The sequence below is a fragment of the Oncorhynchus mykiss genome, chromosome 10, assembly GCF_057628025.1.
Source record: "Oncorhynchus mykiss isolate SJ-2025 chromosome 10, ASM5762802v1, whole genome shotgun sequence".
In the NCBI taxonomy this organism is placed as follows: Eukaryota; Metazoa; Chordata; class Actinopteri; order Salmoniformes; family Salmonidae; genus Oncorhynchus; species Oncorhynchus mykiss.
Window position 1 is genome coordinate 49,727,813 of NC_143031.1, and position 20,995 is coordinate 49,748,807.

The 20,995-nt window shown below is 42.4% G+C and overlaps 2 protein-coding genes across 2 annotated transcripts in view; one reads left to right on the forward strand and one right to left on the reverse strand.

Annotated features, from left to right (window-relative positions):
• LOC110534188 (bifunctional heparan sulfate N-deacetylase/N-sulfotransferase 1) overlaps nt 1-7,727 on the reverse strand; it is a 106,322-nt gene extending 98,595 nt beyond the window's left edge. The window contains exon 1 of the mRNA XM_036933298.2: nt 7,299-7,727. The gene's annotated coding sequence lies outside the window, so the exon portion shown is untranslated. The remainder of the gene's footprint in view (nt 1-7,298) is intronic.
• A 1,621-nt stretch (nt 7,728-9,348) lies between these two features.
• LOC110534189 (pre-mRNA-splicing factor RBM22) lies at nt 9,349-15,528 on the forward strand. The gene is made up of 11 exons (XM_021618906.3): nt 9,349-9,446; nt 9,810-9,863; nt 10,051-10,080; nt 10,349-10,481; nt 10,649-10,749; nt 11,834-12,006; nt 12,214-12,414; nt 12,551-12,715; nt 12,920-13,011; nt 13,253-13,378; nt 13,536-15,528. The coding sequence occupies exons 1-11, from the start codon at nt 9,393-9,395 to the stop codon at nt 13,676-13,678; spliced, it is 1,272 nt and encodes a 423-aa protein (XP_021474581.3). The 5' UTR covers nt 9,349-9,392; the 3' UTR covers nt 13,679-15,528.
• The last annotated feature ends 5,467 nt before the right edge of the window (nt 15,529-20,995 follow it).

Consider the following 20,995-nt stretch of genomic DNA (forward strand, 5'->3'; position numbering starts at 1 on the left):
CCTCTACATCACCAGAGGAACAGAGTATGAGTAGGATAAGGGTACGGCTAAAGGCTTTGAAAACTGGTCGTCTACTGATTTGGGAACAGAGAATAAAAGGAGCAGATTTCTGGGCGTGGTAGAAGAGGTCTCGTCTCTGGAGGCACCAGTTAATCCAGGTGAGGTCTCCGCATGCGTGTGGGGTGGGACAAAAGAGCTATCTAAGGCATGTTGAGCGGGACTGAGGGCTCTACAGTGAAATAAAACAATGAGAACTTGCCAAGACAGCAGTAGACAAGACATATTGACAGAAAGAGGCATAAAGCAAATCACAAGTGTTGATCAGGAGAGCTAAGACAACCATGGGTAAATGGCGATGAATGGGCAGAGAGGGTCAGTTAGGTACATACAGGACCTGAGTTCGAGGATGGGGCCAACAAGTAAACAAAATGAGGAACCGTGTTATTGAAACAGTCCAGGGGGTACCAGCTGTGTAGCCGAGTGATCATAGGGTCAAAAGAGCAGCAATAGGTGAGTCAGGGTGCCGTTCGGTAGTCACTACTATGCTAGACGAGCAGGGTACACAGCGTTCAGAAAAGTTAGCGGGCCGGGGCTAGTAGAAGGTTCTTCGGCGACATCGTGACAGAATAGCCTGTTGAGACCACATCGGGCGATCACGTCGGCAGTCCAGTTGTGATGGATCGGCGGGGCTCCGTGTCAACAATAAAAGGGTCCAGGCCAATTGGCAAAGGAAGTATTTGAGCCCTAGAATTAGCTGGTATATGGGCCTAGCTCGAGGCTAGCTCAAGGCTAGCTGGTGTTTGCTTCGGGACAGAGGCATTAGCTAACAGTAGCCACTTGTTTGCAGCTAGCTAGCTGCGATGATCCGGTGTAATGATCCAGAGCGGCAGGAATCCGGTGATATGGTAGAGAGAAGCAGCCCGATACGCACTGGGTTGATATCTCGCTGTGCAGACTGGCAGGTATTTTCCGAGCTAAGGCTGGCTGATGACTGAGAAAAAAGGTGAAGACCGCTAGCCGTGGCTAACAATGTAGCTAGTTAGCTTGCTAGCTCCTGGTGGAAGTTCCACCAGGAATAAAAATAGCAGATCCATACTACATTGGGTGAGGCAGGTAGCAGAAATGTATATTTAGTTCGTAGATAGAAAGTGCGATTTAGATATCCTGTGTGAATAGCCGGTCTTTTTCGTGTTTAAAACAAAGACAAAGACAAACACGCGTCTGACTAAATTAACAAGCAGAAGATTTCCTACTGTATCACGGCTGACTGAAATTGAAAGGAATGGCAGTCTGATACCCGGGGGATTGTATGCCAGTGTGTGTGTGTGTGTGTGTGTGTGTGTGTGTGTGTGTGTGTGTGTGTGTGTGTGTGTGTTGCGACATTTACAGCGTCAAGGACATGTAATTCACGCTTGTTGCGTGGAGATGTGTTTATCTGGATCCATGTGATTACAGATGCAGGGCTAATACAACCACCTGCAGTGGTCGAGCTGCAAGGCTCATGCCCACGGGATTATCGGATCATACTCAGATTAACATCATACTCAGCATTATTCCTGTGACATTTTCACTGCTGGCCTGGGCAGTGACCATGACACTAACGTGTGCATTTTAGACCTCACTGGTTTGTCAGATCAGTAGATTTGACATGCTGGTAAATACCGGTTGTTGCTTTTGACATGCCAGTATGTGTTGTTGCTATTGCCATTTAATTATCCTTACAGTGTGAAAATGTACATTGGTATTGAGAGAGCATGCATTGAACAGTGTGTTTATGAGACCATTGTTGTTGCAACTGAGTGCAAGCTGGCAACGGCCAATTGAGTAAACAGCAGCCCATCTACCCTAGCTGTGCTAATTTGGCACACACCGAAACATGGTGGCTCATGTGTCAGAGGCTCTTTACTTAGTCAACAACGCTGTTCACATCAGCTGTGACAACAACAATGGCAATGTGGATATGAGAGGGGGGGGGGGGGGGGAGATGATTGGATGTTTTCCCAAATGCTGCCCATCTGTCAGGAAATGTAGAGACATTTTTTCAGCCAGATCTAACTCGGCGCACGGATTTGTTGGTGAGAATCTTCTCTGATCTATTCTCATGAAATCAATCTGGACCTGCATGCCTGACGCTCTGCTGGGTCAAACAGGACTAAATCAGAAGACAGACAGGCACAAACACTGTGGGATAAAAGAGCAGAACCATACTGTCAACAAACTTCATTAACTATTAGTCTCCACAGAAGAATAAGTGACTCACAAGTATGAAACAGTAGCACAATCTTAGAGCATTTAGTGTCACTCTTTGTCATACTACCATGAACTGCATTCCAAATATGCAAGCAGACAGCGAGTCCCCATTGTTCTATCACGCTACTCTCAATCAATTCTAATTCCAGTTCAACCAGTCAAAAGAATCCAGTAGTGTAAACCTAAGGAACTGATCTCTGTCAAACAAATTACATTAGTGTGGTTTACAATAGTAGCAAGGACCCCTGGATAATCATTAGTCTAAGATGATGGATCAACAGAGTAATCCCAGTCATTACAGAGAATCAGCTAGTTGGCTCGTGTACACGCGCAGACACACACAGAACCAGGACTTTGAATACAGTATGCCTGACTTGGAAGGTTTAACAACAGATGGGGGCTAGGCCTTTTATCTAACTAAAAGCAAACTGTGGCAAACTAGGCCTATCATTTGCCCTGTGCCTTACTTCAGAGCAGTTAGACATCATATCGTTATCCTTCACTGTCTGAACTTTGACCCCACACACTTCCAGAACAACACATGCACCTTATTAATGAAGTCAAGCGACTCGCTGTGCCAAGAGATAAGAGGCCAGCTGCTGATGTATTCTGCCGCGAATGAGAAGGAGTTGATACTTGGGTGAGTTGAACACAAATATCCCTGTGTTGACAGAGAGGCAAAGTGACAGCTTGCTCAGTGTCGGTTCCAGCAGGGAGGGTGGAGGGAGATACTGGGCCAGGCAGAACTTGGCAGTGCCCCTGCGAAGAAGACAAATTGTTATGCAGTCCCTAGATTTGGCACGCTCCTCCTGGAGATTAATTACTCTTTCCTCCGTGTCGAACAGAATGAGAGCTGGAGGAGAGAGAGGCACTGGCTGGCTGGCAGCATGGGGACTGGGGAGAGGACCAGTGACAGGCACACAGGGCCATAGGCATTATGTGGTCCGGTTCCTTTACTCCTGATTACCAAAAGCCACAGACGGGGACAACCAACCCTCCTCCTGACCACCACAAGTGGCAGTTATGTGGTTAAGTTCATAGCCATTTAAATTGTTTTGGTAAATTGTTTTGCTTTGGAAGGAAGCGTACTGCCAGAATGTATGGAATTGAGTTAAGCGGCAATGAGTATTGCATGAGTACAAATATAGTTTGGCCTACCAACCCAATAGTGGAATATCATGACTAGAGTACATCATCTTACCAGTACTACTTTTGTTCATTCATGGACCATGTAGAACACACCCTGATGCAAATAGCCTACTGTTCTACAGAGACAACCTGAATGGGAGAGGAGGTACTTAACTTGTATTCATCATATGTTCCAATAATTTGTAATATTAATGCACGATCAAACAATAGATGGCTTGATGAGCAACCAAGGTCATGCTTCACAGCCCCAGGGGTTCTTCAAAGCTACAAAATGTAACAGAGAAGTGTGTGTTATAGATGTCACTCATTGGAAGCAAGTCTAAGAAGTGGCAGATCTGATCTATTGTGCTCTATTTCTATGCTTCCCATTCTAAAGTTCCGTTTTTCGCATCTTTTACTTTTGGTTTTGTATATCAACTTCATACTGCTGAATTAAAAAATATATTTGAAAGCGGTTTAGATGGTACAATGATGCTCTACACTATACATTGCTTATTTTGTCATAAACTGAAAATAGGTGAACTATTAGAATTTTTGCAACCATGAAATGGTCGGCGCAATTTCTGCATATTGCACCTTTAAGTAGATTGTTTCACCATCAATTAGGGATACATTAGAACTCAGTTGACCAATATTGCAACCGGACACTGACAGGTCATGGGAGCAGGGACTAGATGCCATTAATTTGAGGGGCATAATCAATCTGCAGTACACTATTACATAACCATCTATGGTAACAGTTTAATGGAATATACTAATGGATACTGCACAAGTGGAGGATGATCTTGATCATACCTACAAAACGTAGGCTTTTAAGTGCATTTCAAAGCCGAGGTATAATTCAAGTACACTAAAAATCTACAGTCCGGGCCATAAAACATATTAAAAGATTATAAGTGTAAAGACATCTGGTCTTCATTTTGCTAAAAGTCCATTACACAGATTATACCACCACAAGATAGGCCAAAACATAATTGCTTATGACCAAAAAGTCACTAATGGTGGCTTGAAGGAGAGTCTTGGATATTATTTACTATCCCTTACAATCCATCAGGTAGGTGAAGCGTTTCCGTGGTTACACTCAATAAGTGAAATAGATGAGTGATATTTTCGATCTCCATTCGCCCTGGATAAAAATTTAAAAACTAGTGTAGCCTATGAGTCCTGGCAACCATGACGAAAAGGTATGATCACATCATTAGTGGGGCGCTCTAACTGCTGTACAATGACTGTGGCCAGTCAACTTCAGGCCTGTAACATCCAGCAGCACATGTGTTCACCAACCTAACATCACAGTGAAGTCTAGAGGCAGAAAGTTGGCAGAGCGAAGGGACTCTCTCCATACAATGATGCGTTTCATCACAGACGAACAATTAATTAATGTCAGTGCGTCATGTCAGGCAAACAAAGTGCCTTGTGAGAGGGGAGCATACATCATGGACTTGGGAGGGCAGAGGGTGGGGTTTGGGTTTTAGGAGATTCAGAGCATAGGCTACTGCAAAAACTGGAAACCAACATCTGTTGAATGCAGTAAAATACCAATTCCACATAGTGGTTTACAATAACATAATATGTGTGCATGAACGGTACCATTGTCTAATGTTATGGCATGAGATATGAGTGATGGCAGATTTTGGACAAATAAAATAGATGAAATGAGATCCATTTGAAAAATATACCATTAGATAAATCTGTCAAATAAAATAAAAAAAAAAGTCTAAAACAGAATAAATACCATTATGTAAGACACTAATCAGGTCAGGTGCACCCTAAAATAAACATGATTTTAATAAATGTAACGTCAACACCCTTTTGAATAGACTTACATAACATCAGAACCAAATGTATGCATTTCAATTTTATTTATGTAGCCTAAGTCATCATCACTCTACAAATAAGCCATCTCCCGGGGAGGGGGGGGGGGGGGTAGAAATAGGGCTATGAGCAGATTCTGATTAATTTGCCTAAGTGCTGGTGGTGGACTGTGACCCACTATAGTAGAGAGGGAAGCACCCTGTGGAGTAGCACAGCAAGTGCTCGGTGAGGGAGGTTTAGACTAGAGGTCCAAGGATTGGAAGGTTGACTGGGTCCAATCCCGTGATAAAGGAAAGCTTAACCTGACACGGCGAGGGAACATTTTCTGTGTTGCATGTGCAGTGTAACTTATGATAAGCCCTCGCTGATGGAGCTATCGAATAATAGCTCAAACGGTTGGTAAGTTGTCAAGGATGGTGGTCACGTGTGTCTGCGAGCAGAGGATCACTGGTTTGAGCCTGGTATGGGGACAGGGACAGCGGAGGAAGCTAAACTGTCAGCAGCACACTGACGTCTGTCTCACAACATGAAGAAAAACACATTGTATGCATAAGTATGCAAAGGGAACCTGTATAAGTATGCAAAGGGAACCTGTATAAGTATGCAAAGGGAACCTGTATAAGTATGCAAAGGGAACCTGTATAAGTATGCAAAGGGAACCTCGATGTTTATATGTAAAAAATTTAAAATATTCTTTTTTAAACATAAGTTTATTTTATTTCCAAATAAAGTTTCTAAGGTTTAAAACATTCCTGAATACAGCCATATGAAGTGATCACTCCTGAAAGTGTTCAGCAAAAAGCAATCTGACCCAGTGCACTGACAACTGACCAACAGGAACAGAAAGAAGTAGGCAAAGCATATCGCTATAGGAAATGGCATATGCCTGAATCTAGACACGTAATCTACTTTCACAGGAAAGGAATACAATATGGTCAGAACTGCTCTGCTAAAACAATTTCAAGAGGGAGGGTGACCAAGGCAAAAACATCTTGCAGATCCTCTGAGAATATGAGTGCAAAGAAAATGGAGCTCCCGAGTGGCGCAGCGGTCTAAGACACTGCATTTCAGTGCTAGAAGCGACCTTGGTTCGATTTCAGACTGTATCACAACCAGCCGTGGGAGTCCCATAGGGCGGCGCACAATTGGCCAAGCGTCGTCCGGGTTAGGCTGGGGTATGCCGTCATTGTAAATAACAATTTGTTCTTAACTGACTTGCCTAGTTAAATAAAAGGTTAAATTAAAAATACATTTTAAATAAAATAGCTTATACACACGCCATCCAAAAATGTATTTGTAGTTGGCTACACAAATTGTGCACAATATGTGTGCACAATTTGGCAACATTGTCAGCTAGTAACGTTCCCTAGCTAGGGTCAAGTATAGACAAAACAGGACATGTTGCTGTTTACGTGTGCATTGCAGTAGTAGGCTCCATCACTGAGGTTCTTAAATGGTTACATTTATTAAGCACTGGCATAATAAGATGCATTCAACATTAATATCCATGTTACTATGTTGCATTATATTCATCACCGCAAAGTGAGTCTTCTGGAGATAAAACATTCACTCGGCAACTGTGCACGGACACAAAAGCTGTAACGTTAAATGCTATCCTCCCTGGCTAGTTAGTTAGCTTGATCGATTCTGTACACCGAAAATAGCTGGCTGTTTTCAACTCATAGTTTGGCTGGCTAACAGAACTAACGTTAGTTAGTTAGCAGGCTAGCTGATTCAGTGTGAAGCTAACGTTACCAGATAAGCTAGCTATCATCATGCATTAGCATTGCAGTTTACCAGGTTAATAAATCACTGTGTAGTCTTTGTTTTATTGTTATAAATATAGGTCGCGATCAACCGTATTTATGATTTTAGACAACCATTTAAAAAGGTTCACATATCTAACTAACGATGTCCTCGTTGATCTGTCGTTGTAGCTACAGTAGCTGGCTCCCCGTTTCTCCAAATTCGAGATAATTTGGAGAAGCGGAGACTTTCAGAGGCTAACCTTAAGTACAGTAGCGTTCTCCGGGAACGCGTGTGCTCCCTGCAGCGCGCTTACTACACAAACCCATTTAACTTACCCACTTGATTGTTTCATCGACACGACCAAAGCTTGGTGTATAAAAGCTGGATTTGATGTTCGGCTTTAGGCAGTAGCTTTAACAGAAATGGGGCGTCCCGATTTAGACTACTCCTAGGGTGAGAGAGAAACACGAGTGGACTCGCCTCACTCCTTCTACTTGGGAGTATTCATTAAGCCGATTCTGTTGCAAAACCTTTTGTCTATTGTTAAACGTTTTGCAACAGACCCCGTTTCCTCCAAACTGGAAATGCTTTGCAACGAAAACGAGAGTTTATATTGGACAAATGCAGGTAGGCCCCGCAACGTTTTGTTCCATTTGCTCTGTTTGGTTCTTAAAATGTGAACGGTGACCGTTTCAATACGCAATGAATACACCCCTGGTCGCCTTCTCGGAAAGTTGCGAATGGTCGCTAGATGACGTAACAATACCTCGACTGATTCCCCCCCTAAAAACAAAACGTCAACAAGCTGCTGAGTCTCATTGCAACATTAGTTTGGGATTATATTATATATATATATATAATAAAACAACAATATAATATATATATATATATATATATATATATATATATATATATATTATATTGTTGTTTTATTGAATACAGGCTGTTATTAAAAATTACACATTCCACGGAACATTCACGATGGGATAAGAATCACAATCATCTCTATCTCTTCTCTCACTTGCTCCATCTCGGCCTCTCCTCTCTCTCTGAAGGCATGGGGTTCATACTATATAGTATTGTGATTATGACACGAATGGGGCAGGGACCCGAAGTCTTCTGAAAGAGTTGATCCATTGCTCTTCAACAGAAACATACCTATTTACACCTGTGCCTGCTATAATGCATTTATGAAATCACTAAAATGCATAAATGTGTTAATCCCTAATCCTGGTTATTCTTACGGCTTTACAGATAAATAGTAGTATCTTTGCCCTCTGCTCAGAACATGCCGTTAATCATCACGGTCATGGCCCAGTTTTTCAAAACTTTTTATCTGGATCAGAATTATCCGTATTTGTAATCGTCTTTTTTGCTATTCAGGATCAGATCGATCTAGCTGTTTTTTAGCCATTTTTCCCCAGAAAATAATCAGATAGGATCCTAGATACCACAATATCAAGATCACAGAATCTGGATTTTCAGTGCTTTGAACAGGCCTACACTTTGCCATCTACTGGACAGGTTGCGATAGGCTACTTTGTCTACACTTTCATAAGAAAACAGAAATGACTAAACTACATGAATAAATGTATGGTTAGTGCTATCCGGGGTCCTTGGGACATCCCTGCCCTAAACCCTTAGCCTAGCCATAACCCTAACCTTTACTTAAGAATTTAAAATGTCAACTTCAATGGGGTACAGATGTCCCAAGGATAAAATAATTATAGAACGCACATACTTGCATTTACTAGACACTTCTCAAAATAACTGACCACATAGCCTACCTATACCGCAGTTCATTTAACATAATTAACCTTTGGTTTTCAGATGTAAGAACTTCTTAAAACTCCTCACCTTAGTTACATGAATATTTATTGGTTTTAGGGCCTTTCACCTTTCTAAATCCACCCTGATGAATCCACCCTTCCAGTGGGATCAAAATAATCAACATTTTCGCATCAACATTTTCCTAATCAATTTCTTTGAGTTTTGAAAAACGCAACAACAACATATAATCCTGTTTAAAGGTCAGAATGGGTTACCAAATCCTTATAATAATATATTTTTTTAAGTTTTAAAAACCCAATTCTAACATTTAATCCCATCTGATTACCGAAATCCGATCAGATAATTTAACAAAACAAAAAAAACACATGAGAGACTGGGGGTAAATGATTTACCCCTTTCCTCAATGAGCAACCGCTATATACGCACAACCGTGCTGGTAGAAGTATTCACGTTACACATTAAAATGATCCACACATTAAAATTATCCAAATAATTGTTGTAGATGTTGTTTCGACTGTGAAATAATAGTTATACACTTTTATTAAACGCGTGTGTGTGAACGCGTGTGCGTGTTTTTGGTCTGATCACGTGAGATGCTTTTTTGCTGCATTGCATGCTGGGAAGCAAACTTTTTGAAAATGGCGACATCTTTAGGAGCTAATATTTACAACAGACAAAATTGGGAAGACGCGGTATGTTTGAAATTACATTTTCAGTGAATCAGAATTATTTGAAAGGAACATGTAATTGTAACTCCGTGACATTGACTGTGTCAATAAGCGGTGGTAGCATTGTACTAGGCAAGTGTTGTCATTTGAGCTCGCTTAGCTAGCAAATAGGTAACTGGCATGGAATCGCCCAATAATAACAGTGCAAATCAGATATGGTTTCTAGCTAGTTTACCAAGTCGTTGCGCTAGTAAAATAAAACATTTACAGCTACGTAGCTAGCTAAACATGTGAACATAAATTGGTTCCAGCTAACCTTAGTAAGTTTGCTAGTTGACATTAATTGTTTTGTTTGTTGCTGTAATTTACTAATCTTCCCTTGCACAGGATTTTCCTATTCTCTGCCAGACATGTCTTGGAGAGAATCCTTATATTCGAATGGTAAGTTTAATCAATTGCCTTTTGGTTATTGTTCTGTAGGAGTTAACTGTTAACAATTTCATGCTAAATTTCATATGAAACCATCTCTCTATGGCTGAAACCTGTTATTTTGATTTACATGTTCTTCTAGTTATGGTTGTTTAAAAAAAATAAACTCGCCCTGTATCACACTGTTTCTGTTTGATAGACCAAGGAGAAATATGGCAAGGAGTGCAAGGTAAGAAATTGAGTTAATTAATTCTTAGTTGAATAATCAGTCACTGTTTACTCATATAGCATAGTTCTCTAACTTAGGTTCTGAGGAGATACTGGGTGTGCAATCTATGACTAGCTGATGTATTTGTATGAACTACTGCCAGGCTGGAAAGAGAGCCTGCACATACATCAGCTCTCCAACACTGGAGTTAAAGAACCATACTAAAGTACAGAGTATGAAACTGCAATCTAAACATACTGACACACTGCTACCGCTGTGTCCTGCTTAGATATGTGCCAGGCCCTTCACAGTGTTCCGATGGTGTCCTGGGACCCGCATGCGATTCAAAAAGACAGAGGTGTGCCAGACGTGCAGTAAGATGAAGAATGTCTGTCAGACGTGCCTGCTGGATCTAGAGTATGGTGAGTCAACAAAGACAGTTTTTGGAACACTCATCCTCTGGCCAGGTAATGCCTGTTACCATCCAGAGAATGAACATACACATAGTTGTATGGGTATAAAAGAGAGATTGCACTCCAGACATGTTCAGGGTGGCTGTTGTCTAAATTGGCATTACTCCTTCATCTAGGCTTGCCAATACAGGTCCGAGACACTGGGCTGTCAATCAAGGACGACGTGCCAAAATCCGATGTGAACAAGGAATACTACACTCAGAACATGGAAAGAGAGGTGATGTATTTTCCCTTATTTAAGATAAAAGGTCAGTCCTAACATTAAGATCTGAGTCCCGTGAGTAAACTTCTAATTGTGTCGTTAATGTTGATGTTATCAGACAGATCTACGTTTACATTCTGTCATATAACTTGGCTTGCTTCGTAAATACCCTTACAGTATGTTCATGCCAAGAAGGTTCAGATAGCACCCATTGACCCTTCTCATTTTCCATTGGAAAGGTTCCGGACAATGTTTACTCACTGATTTGAGTTCCACCCAAAAATATCTGCTGTTTGGACCTCTGGTCTGAGTTGTGTACCTTCATGTCCAGGTCATTCATCATTATTTCATTCTTCATGAGGTTTCCTGTCAAATCGAACACCCTGGTTTTAATTAGAGGCTGACGAATATATAGTTTCACCGATATTATCAGCCTGATACCAATAGGAAATATCATGCTTATCTGAGTACTTGTTGAATAGGTATCCACTTTAGCAGTGAGCACTGCCAATTATTCATTTATGGGTTTGAATTGTAAGTCGAGGGCAGAGGTGATCTCCTCACAAACAATCTTTTGTATAGTAGCGGACAGCTCTTTCTGTTGTCTGGTGCTTCCCACAGTTTAATTGTGGACGGACAGATTCTAGCTGCTGGAGCTAAATAGACCTGCTAGTTATTTCTTGTCACACAATAAATGTCCCACACCTTAATATTTTTTTTAGTGTTGCCAAGTTTTAAGAAGTTAATTAATTAATTCATAGTAATTTGCAAGAGAAAGCCATGAAAATGCCATGCGTTTCCATGGATCCCACCGGAACCCGATCTGAACACTTGTGACCATTCATGATGTGTCATTACTGTCACAATGTAATAATTCAACATTTGAAACCTTTGTCTTCTACAATTGCTCTTTTGGTTGACAATTTATGAGAACTTGCTGTGTAAAAATCTTGCCTTTTCATTTCCTCGGCAGATGTTGTCTAAGTTGTCTCCCCAAAAATCAGAATTGGTATCAGACCCAAAATACCAATATTGGTGGGGCTTTAGTTTTAATGGAACCAAATGCACCCTCTTGACAGTAGCTTTTTCCTGACTGCAGATAGGGAACTCTGATGGTACACGGCCAGTGGGTCTCCTGGGTAAGGCCCCCAGCTCTAGTGACATGCTGCTGAAGCTAGCCCGCACCACGCCTTACTACAAGAGGAACAGACCACACATCTGCTCCTTCTGGGTGAAGGGAGAATGTAAGAGAGGAGAAGAGTGTCCCTACAGGTGAGCAACTGTCAACATCATGAAAACAAAGGTGCAAAGAGAGACTTGACACACATGTTAAACATCAGGCAGTTGTTGACTTATGAGCCAATGGAAAAAGTAAACTTAAGGTCTGATTATCTACTTTGTCCAAGATAAGATTGTTTCCAAGGATGTTGACATATGTTTTGCTTTAACTTTCATTAACTGTGAATCACTGAACTCCAGGCATGAGAAGCCAACTGATCCTGACGATCCCCTGGCAGACCAGAACATTAAGGACCGTTACTATGGTATCAACGACCCTGTGGCTGACAAGCTGCTGAAGAGGGCCTCCACCATGCCTAGACTGGATACGCCAGAGGACAAGTCCATCACTACGCTGTATGTGGGGGGGCTCGGAGACTCCATCACTGACTCAGAGCTCAGGTTAGTGTCTGCTCGGGAATTAACGTAGTACATTTTACTCCAAATGAAGCATATGACATTTTGTCACGTGTGCTTTGCTGAATGTTTACAATGGTTGGGTGCGGCAGTCGTGCTGTAACCGCGTGCCTCCAAACAGGAACCATTTCTACCAGTTTGGGGAGATCCGGACCACCACCATCGTTCAGAGGCAGCAGTGTGCCTTCATCCAGTTTGCCACCCGTCAGGCTGCAGAGTTGGCTGCTGAGAAATCCTTCAACAAGCTCATTATCAAAGGTCGCAGACTCAACGTCAAGTGGGGCAGGTAAAGTCCCACCCTCTGATATGACAATCTCATACACTTACACCTGTGGTTTGTAATACTAGTGACAGATGGCTGTGCCAGCAGGTGCCCATTCGTCTGTTGACTGATTGCTCTGTTATCATAGATATTACAAGCTGTGCGTTTTCAACCCAGTATAAATGCCCACAGTGTGACATGAATTGATTGATATGTGTTCTGTCCCAGGTCCCAGGGAGCGCGGGGGAAGGAGGGAAGGGAGAGGGAAGGGGTGACTGAGATGGGGATGAAGCTGGAGCCAGTACCTGGACTGCCTGGAGGTGAGGGCAATTAATCACATTTATTTTATAAAGACTTTTTAACGTTAGTAGTTGTCACAAAGTGCTATACAGATACCAGGGGGGAAAAAAGCCTAAAACCCCAAAAAGCAAGCAATGCAGATGTAGAAGCACGGGACACATGAGCTATACTTTTATCTTTTAGTAGTCAAACTCTCACATTTTTACCATACACTTCCAATAATGTGGTTGTCAATACTGACCCTCTGTCTCTGTCCTGCAGCGCTACCTCCGCCACCTGTGGATGAAGACGCCCCTACCAACTATTTCAACCTGGGCCCTAACTCAGCCCCTCCTGTCATGAACATCAGTCTACCCCCACCCCCCGGCGTGGCTATGCCCCCTCCAGGTAAACAAGAGTCCCATGATGTAGAGGACCACATTTGAAATAAGTGTTTTGTTATCCTGAGTCCTAATGTACTCCCATCTATCTGTATAAGACTCTTTGTTTAACCTCGAAAGCAGATCAGCAGCACTTATAACTTGTGGTGCTTCCTTCCCGACAGGCTTTGGCCCACCTATGTTCCACTCGATGGACCCCATGGCGATACCCCATTCCATTGGGATGAGGCCTCCTGGCCATGTCCACTACCCCTCCCAGGATCCACAGCGCATGGGTGCACACGCCAGTCGTCACGGAGGCTCCTAGGCCCTACTGGTTATAGTGATTGCTGTTTTTAATGACATTTTGATTTAGTCTTATACCTATTCCTTACCAAATGACCAATTCCACCCTATAAACAAACCAGGCACAGTGACTTTAGACATGTTTCACCGATGTGAGATCCGTGTTCTACGGGTTATAGAGGACGACCCAGCAAGGTCTCGCTGGTTTGGAAAAGTGAGTTCTGAACAGTGTAATTTTTAATGGTTCCTTAAACCTTCCCCCATTTGAACCTATGTTCTAACTAAGGGTTGGAACCGGTTCATGGAGCAGAACCGAAAATAAATTATTTGAGGAAAAGAACCCCGAACTTGAAAACGTGATCTATAGTGGTCCAGAACAGTCCACAAACATCGCAACGAAGCACCTATGCAAAGCCCTCTCTGTCACTCAATCTTATTCTAGCGTCTGCCTTCCAGGTGGAAATCGTTGCCAGTGGGTGTGTGTGTTGGCTACTTGCCCCTCCCCTCTGAAGCATAGGTTACTGTAGTCTACTGACGACGTTACACGCATCATTCAGAAATTAGGGAGAGATGTTTATTTAAAGAATGAATTTACTTTTTCAATGATAGTTAAGGATACTATTGTTTTCACACCTCACATTGGATTTATTAACTACAAAAAGGTAAGATGTGTTTTTCATTCTTGTTCTGCTCTGCACACACATGAGCTTGTTAGCTAATGTTTGATATGGTCCAACATTAAACCAACTCGGAAGTTCAATGACATTCAAAGTTTCTCCATAGAAGCCGTTCCTCCGTAGGTATAATTCTGTTGGCCTAATTCAGATAATGTATGTCATAACAAGATGCCCAGGGCTTCAAGGCAAGCTTCCTCCATCCTCTCTCTCCTCACCCTCAAATGTTCTGTTGCATTTCACGCCATGCACACAGTGTGTGTTTATCTTTCATTATGATTAAACCATGCTGTTACGGCAAAACACTATTTGCGCTTAACAACTTTCCTGTACAGATTAAGTCGCTTACTCGCTCCACAGCAAGCTGCTCTATCCGCACTGATTGGTGAAGAAATTAAATGTTGAGCTAAATGTAAACAAAAAATGTATATTTCAGAGGTTTAAAAAGGAGTATGAAGGAGCTATATGTTGGAACCGGTTCAGCACTTTATTTTGCTGGTCAGAACAGTGAAACGGGATGAAAAAAAGAATGGTTGTGTTCAAAAATGAAACGATTGTACAATTATTTATATTCCAACCCTTGGTTCTAACTCTGATGGCTTGTAGATTTGAAAGGAGGGAGGTTTTATGTTTGCAAAATGTGCATATTGTACAAAACATTTCTTATACAAGAAAATGTCAAACTATTTCCCTTTGTACAAAATTATTCTGTATATCATGCATTTTGTGAAGAATTGTCAGACGTTAAAGATGGAGTCCTCATTAGGGCAAACGGCTCCTTTATTTATTTTGTTGTTGTTGATGAAATGGAGGTGAGCACCGTGGATTTTTATGCAGTACATATTCTGCTCTATCGTGTGTGCAACAGTGTCAAAGGGGGGAGGAGAAATGTTCATTGTTTGTATTTTTTTGTGGTAATATCCCAAACGGACATGGCAATTTCATCAAGTATTACAGCTTTAACGGTCTTCAGAAATTCCAATTGTTAAGACCATTTACTTCCAAGTGGTGGCACTATTATCTAAAGATTGCTGAAGTTGTCCATGTCTGTAGAACTGTAAATGTCTATGTTTTAATAGAACTGTGAAGTGAATGGTTGTCACATTTTAGCTTCATGAATATTATCCTTTCATTTGAAAAGTTATGTACATAGTTTACCAAGTTCTGTCCTTGATAAAGAATTACCTGGTTTAAGGCATTCTTGATCTCATTAGTTGTGGCAGAAAAACACAGGGGAGCGAACATTTTCTCAAGAAACACAGTAACTATCCACTATTTGGACTCCCAGTTTATGTATGGAAGAGTACAAATATAAGTCCTCTGCAAATCATTTTGTCATCTAAAGCGGTCATGGTGTCACCGGTATGAAGTCTTAATTTTATCAGCGTATTGGTTGGCCCAGCCCCTGGTGGTGCAGTTGAAGTTGCGCCAGTCACACATGCTCTCCCAGGTCAGAAGCTCAAACCCAGGCAGGGGGAACATCCACACACTACACACTGTAAGGGCATTGGGGCCCTTACAGAAATAAATGGGTGTCATGATTTGAATTACTAAGTATAACCATATTAAATTTGCCCACTTTTTTTTCACAAAAGCCCTCTAGTGAGTGGGTCATGGTAGCATGGTGTGAAGCCACTGCCCAAGCTGGAGCGTGTTTTTTTTCTCCGACACGTAGGCCTACAGCCAACGTTCAATGTTCCGTATGTCTTCTGTGTTCCATAGAATATGACTGACTGGCTCTAACAGTGCATGACTGAATTGCAGACACTAATCATGTAGCTAGCCTCTCACTGTTTGTAACAGTGTCTGAGACTGGCACATCGTACTTTTTTTCAGATCATCAACGAGGATGATTACTTCAAGAATGTGTTTGATTACTACAATCAAGTCAAAATACATTTCTATGCCCCAGGAGATATGGAATATATTCACTTTTTGTAATCAAATAGGATTGAATCCAAAGATGATCGAATTCTCTAATGAAGTGCAATGTGGCTTTCTTTTTGAGTAGCATGATTCCTTCAGTGGACTGTGGTGGTTGCCACACCTTCTTGTGTCTCCATGCGCAGTTCCTGGACCAGCTGTTTCCTCTGCTTGGCCATGTCACAGTGTTGTGCCTGCATCATCCCTGTCAGTAGGATTACACCCTGCGGTCAGAGAGTATGGCAGGTAGAAACAGTCGCAGTAAGCGTGTGTGCTCATGTTATAGTTTTGTTACTGCATAACAATACAGCAAGTACAAATCCAGAGATATTACGAGTAAATTGGTCACAGCAAAACCAGGAGGTCACTATATAGAACAGGAGTTGTTCAGTGATATCATGAGACGAACCGACAGAACACATACTCGTCTCAATGTCTTAGAATTCCAGAATGATATCCAGATATCCAACTCACTTCTTAATGTTGGTGTAAGAAACTTTTCCAAAGACGGTGCAGTTTTCCGATCCTTTATCTGATTGCTTTTTTCTAATAAAATTGTATCTGTCGCATACACACATTGAGCAGATGTTATTGCGGGTGTAGCGAAGTGCTTGTGTTCCTATCTCCAACAGTGCAGTAATATCTAACAATTCACAACATTACACACATCTAAAAGTAAAAGATTGGAATAAAAAAAATACATAAATATTAGGACGAGCAATGTCGGAGTGTGTGTGTGTGTGTTTTTATACACACACACTGTGTATATTTATACACACACACATTACACACACACACACTGTGTGTATATTTATACACACACACATTACACACACACTGTGTGTGTGCATATCTATATATATATATATACACACACACAAAGGAATAAAAATAAATGTCCCTTTTTCAGGACCTTGTCTTTCAAAGATAATTAGTAAAAATCCAAAGAACTTCACAGATCTTCATTGTAAAGGGTTTAAACACTGTTTCCCATGCTGAACCATAAACAATTAAAGAACATGCACCTGCAGAACGGTCAATAAGAAACTAACAGCTTACAGACGGTTGGCAATTAAGGTCAGTTATGAAAATGTAGGACACTAAAGAGGCCTTTCTACTGACTCTGAAAAACACCAAAATAAAGATGCCCAGGGTCCCTGCTCATCTGTGTGAATGTGCCTTAGGTGTGCTGCAAGGAGGCATGAGGACTACAGATGTGGCCAAAGGCAATAAATTGCAATGTCCGTATTGGGAGATGCCTAAGACAGCTGATCGTCCTCGCAGTGGCAGACCACATGTAACAACACCTGCACAGGATCGGTACATCCGAACATCACACCTGCGGGACAGGTACAGGATGGCAACAACAACTGCCCAAGTTCCACCCAGAACGCACAATCCCTCCATCAGTGCTCAGGCTGTCCGCAATAGGCTGAGAGAGGCTGGACTGAGGGTTTGTAGGCCTGTTATAAAGCAGGTCCTCACCAGACATCACCGGCAACCACGTCGCCTATGGGCACAAACCCACCATCGCTGGACCAGACAGGACTGGCAAAAAAATGCTCTTCACTAACGAGTCGCGGTTTTGTCTCAACAGGGGTGATGGTCGGATTCGCGTTTATCATTGAAGGAATGAGCGTTACACGAGGCCTGTACTCTGGAGGGGGAACGATTTGGAGGTGGAGGGTCTGTCAGGGTCTGGGGCGGTGTGCCACAGCATCATCGGACTGAGCTTGTTGTCATTGTAGGCAATCTCAATGCTGTGCGTTACAGGGAAGACATCTTCTTCCCTCATGTGGTACCCTTCCTGCAGGCTGATCCTGACATGACCCTCCAGCATGACAATGCCACCAACCATACTGCTCGTACTGTGTGTGATTTCCTGCAAGACAGGAAAGTCAGGGTCCTGCCATGGCTAGCGAAGAGCCCGGATCTCAATCCCATTGAGCACGTCTGGGACCTGTTGGATCAGAGGGTGAGGGCTAGGGCCATTCCACCCAGAAATGTCCGGGAACTTGCAGGTACCTTGTTGGAAGAGTGGGGTAACATCTCACAGCAAGAACTGGCAAATCTGGTGCCGTCCATGAGGAGGAGATGCACTGCAGTACTTAATGCAGCTGGTGGCCACACCAGATACTGACTGTTACTTTTGATTTTGACCCCCCCTTTGTTCAGGGACACATTATTCCATTTCTGTTAGTCACATGTCTGTGGAACCTGTTCAGTTTATGTCTCAGTTGTTGAATCTTATGTTCATACAAATATTTACACGTTAAGTTTGCTGAAAATAAACGCAGTTGACAGTGAGAGGATGTTTCTTTTTTTTGCTGATTTTAAATATGCACACACACACATACATACAGTGCCTTCGGAAAGTATTCAGACCCCTTTTTCCACATTGTGTTACATTACAGCCTACTAAAATGTATTATCATTTTCCCCCACATCAATCTACACACAATACCACATAACAATGAAGCAAAAACAGTTTTTTAGAAATTTTTGCTAATTTATAAAAAATGTAAATATCACATTTACATGAGTATACAGACCCTTTACTCAGTACTTTGTTGAAGCACCTTCGGCAGCTGTTACAGCATTGAGTATTCTTGGGTATTACACTACAAGCTTGGCACACCTGTATTTGGGGAGTTTCTCCCATTCTCTGCAGATACTCTCAAGCTCTGTCAGGTTGGATTGGGAGTGTCCCTGCGCAGCTATTTTCAGGTCTCTCCAGATATGTTTGATCGGTTAGGGCTCTGGCTCCAGTCTGAGGTCCTGAGAGCTCTGGTGGAGCAGATTTTCATCAAGGCTCTCTCTTCTACTTTGCGCCATTCATCTTTGCCCTCAATCCTGACTAGTCTCCCAGTCCCTGCCACTGAAAAACATCCCCACAGCATTATGCTGCCACCGTGATCTTTCACCGTAGGGATGGTGCCAGGTTTCCTCCAGACGTGACGCATAGCATTCAGGCCTACAAATTCACTCTTGGTTTCATCGGACCAGAGAATCTTGTTTCTCATTGTCTGAGAGTCCTTTTAGATGCCTTATGGCAAACTCCAAGTGGGCTGTCATGTGCCTTTAACTGAGGAGTGGCTTCCGTCTGGCCACTCTACCATTAACGCCTGATTGGTGGAGTGCCGCAGAGCTGGTTGTCCTTCTGGAAGGTTCTCCCATCTCTATAGAGGATCTCTGTCAGAGTGACTATCGGGTTCTTGGTCACCTCCCTGACCAAGGCCCTTCTCTTCCGATTGCTCAGTTTGGCCGGGTGGCCAGCTCTAGTAAGAGTCTTGGTGTTTCCAAACGTCTTCCATTTAAGAATGATGGAGGCCACTGTGTTCTTGGGGACCTTCAATGCTGCAGACATTTTTTGGTACCCTTCCCCAGACCTGTGCCTCGGCACAATCCTGTCTCGAAGCTCCACAGACAATTCCTTTGACCTAGTTTTTGCTCTGACATGCACTGTCAGCTGTGGGACCTTATATAGACAGGTGTGTGCCTTTCCAAATCATGTCCAATCAATTGAATTTACCACAAGTTGACACTCAAGTTTTAGAAACATCTCAAGGATGATCAATGGAAACAGGTTGCACCTGAGCTCAATTCCTAGCAAAGGGTCTGAGTATGTCTCTTTATTCAAGGCAGAGCTCCCTTTGCTGGTGAAAGACAGGGTTCTAACAGTCGGACCACCCACTTTAGAACACAGGTTTGTTTATCTTAGTGAGTGGTCGTCAGAGTGTGCTGTACTCCTCACGGGGACTAATGAGATATGATTTATCTGTCATCCATCCATAACCCTGATAATAAAATCATGATCCAGCTGCTGACATCGACTCTGAATTGACACCATAGTCCAGGGATATTCAAGTCTTACTCTACGAGGTCTAGACTACTGCTGGTTTTCTGTTCTACCTGATCATTAGTTGCACCCACCTGTTATCCCAGGTCTAAATCAGTCCCTGATAAGAGGGGAAGAATGGGGGGGAAAAAGCAGTGGAACCGGCTTCGGTCCAGATTTGAATTGAATTAGCATAGTCTATAGCTATACAGATACTTCCCTTTCAGTTGTTCGCTGAGCCCTCATCGTGTGTGTGACAGGAATGTACTTGTACTTGCAGTGTATTTGACACAGCCCATGGATTGTTTTTTGTGAGTTTGCCATTCCTGTTACAGGTGTAAGGATGACAGTCCCCCACTGTGGGGCAGCACTGACTTACTGTCTGACAGCAGTGACAAACAGGAAGGGGATGGAAGAGTGCTTGCCTATTGCTGGAATTGATGGTGCAAACAAAGCATGGATACGTGAGCAGATTTTGTCTATTCAATATTTATTTTGCATCACAGTCTCAATTCAACTCGATAAACAAATAATGTATAAACAATGAAACCACACAAACTACAAAATGTATGACTTTTTCCTAAAATGTGCTCAAAAGTAAAGAGATGTTCTACTAAACATTTTAGTGGGACTATTTGCCCATGAAATGCTCTGTCCCTTGGAGAACTTGTGCTCTTCCAGAATATTATTTTCTTCCATAGACTTATATCAAAGGAAGTATCATTACAGAGCATTAACCCTTTATGGGACTGGGAAAATAAGTGTTTTTTTCTCTCTTGTTGATGGTTCCTGTTGTGACCCCCTCCTTCAATCCATTTTTTCTGTGGCTGGATTTGAGAAGCCAGAAAGATCTCAAATGTTTTGGGGCATCTTCAGAGAGATGGCTTCATCTATAAAACCTGTC

Excerpts from the sequence above, each read along its gene's own strand:
- LOC110534189 (XM_021618906.3), top strand. The coding sequence starts at position 9,393 with ATGGCGACATCTTTAGGAGCTAATATTTACAACAGACAAAATTGGGAA. Across the intron at positions 9,447-9,809 it reads GACAAAATTGGGAAGACGCG|GATTTTCCTATTCTCTGCCA; the intron begins GTATGTTTGAAA and ends TCCCTTGCACAG. Across the intron at positions 13,012-13,252 it reads AGTACCTGGACTGCCTGGAG|CGCTACCTCCGCCACCTGTG; the intron begins GTGAGGGCAATT and ends TCTGTCCTGCAG.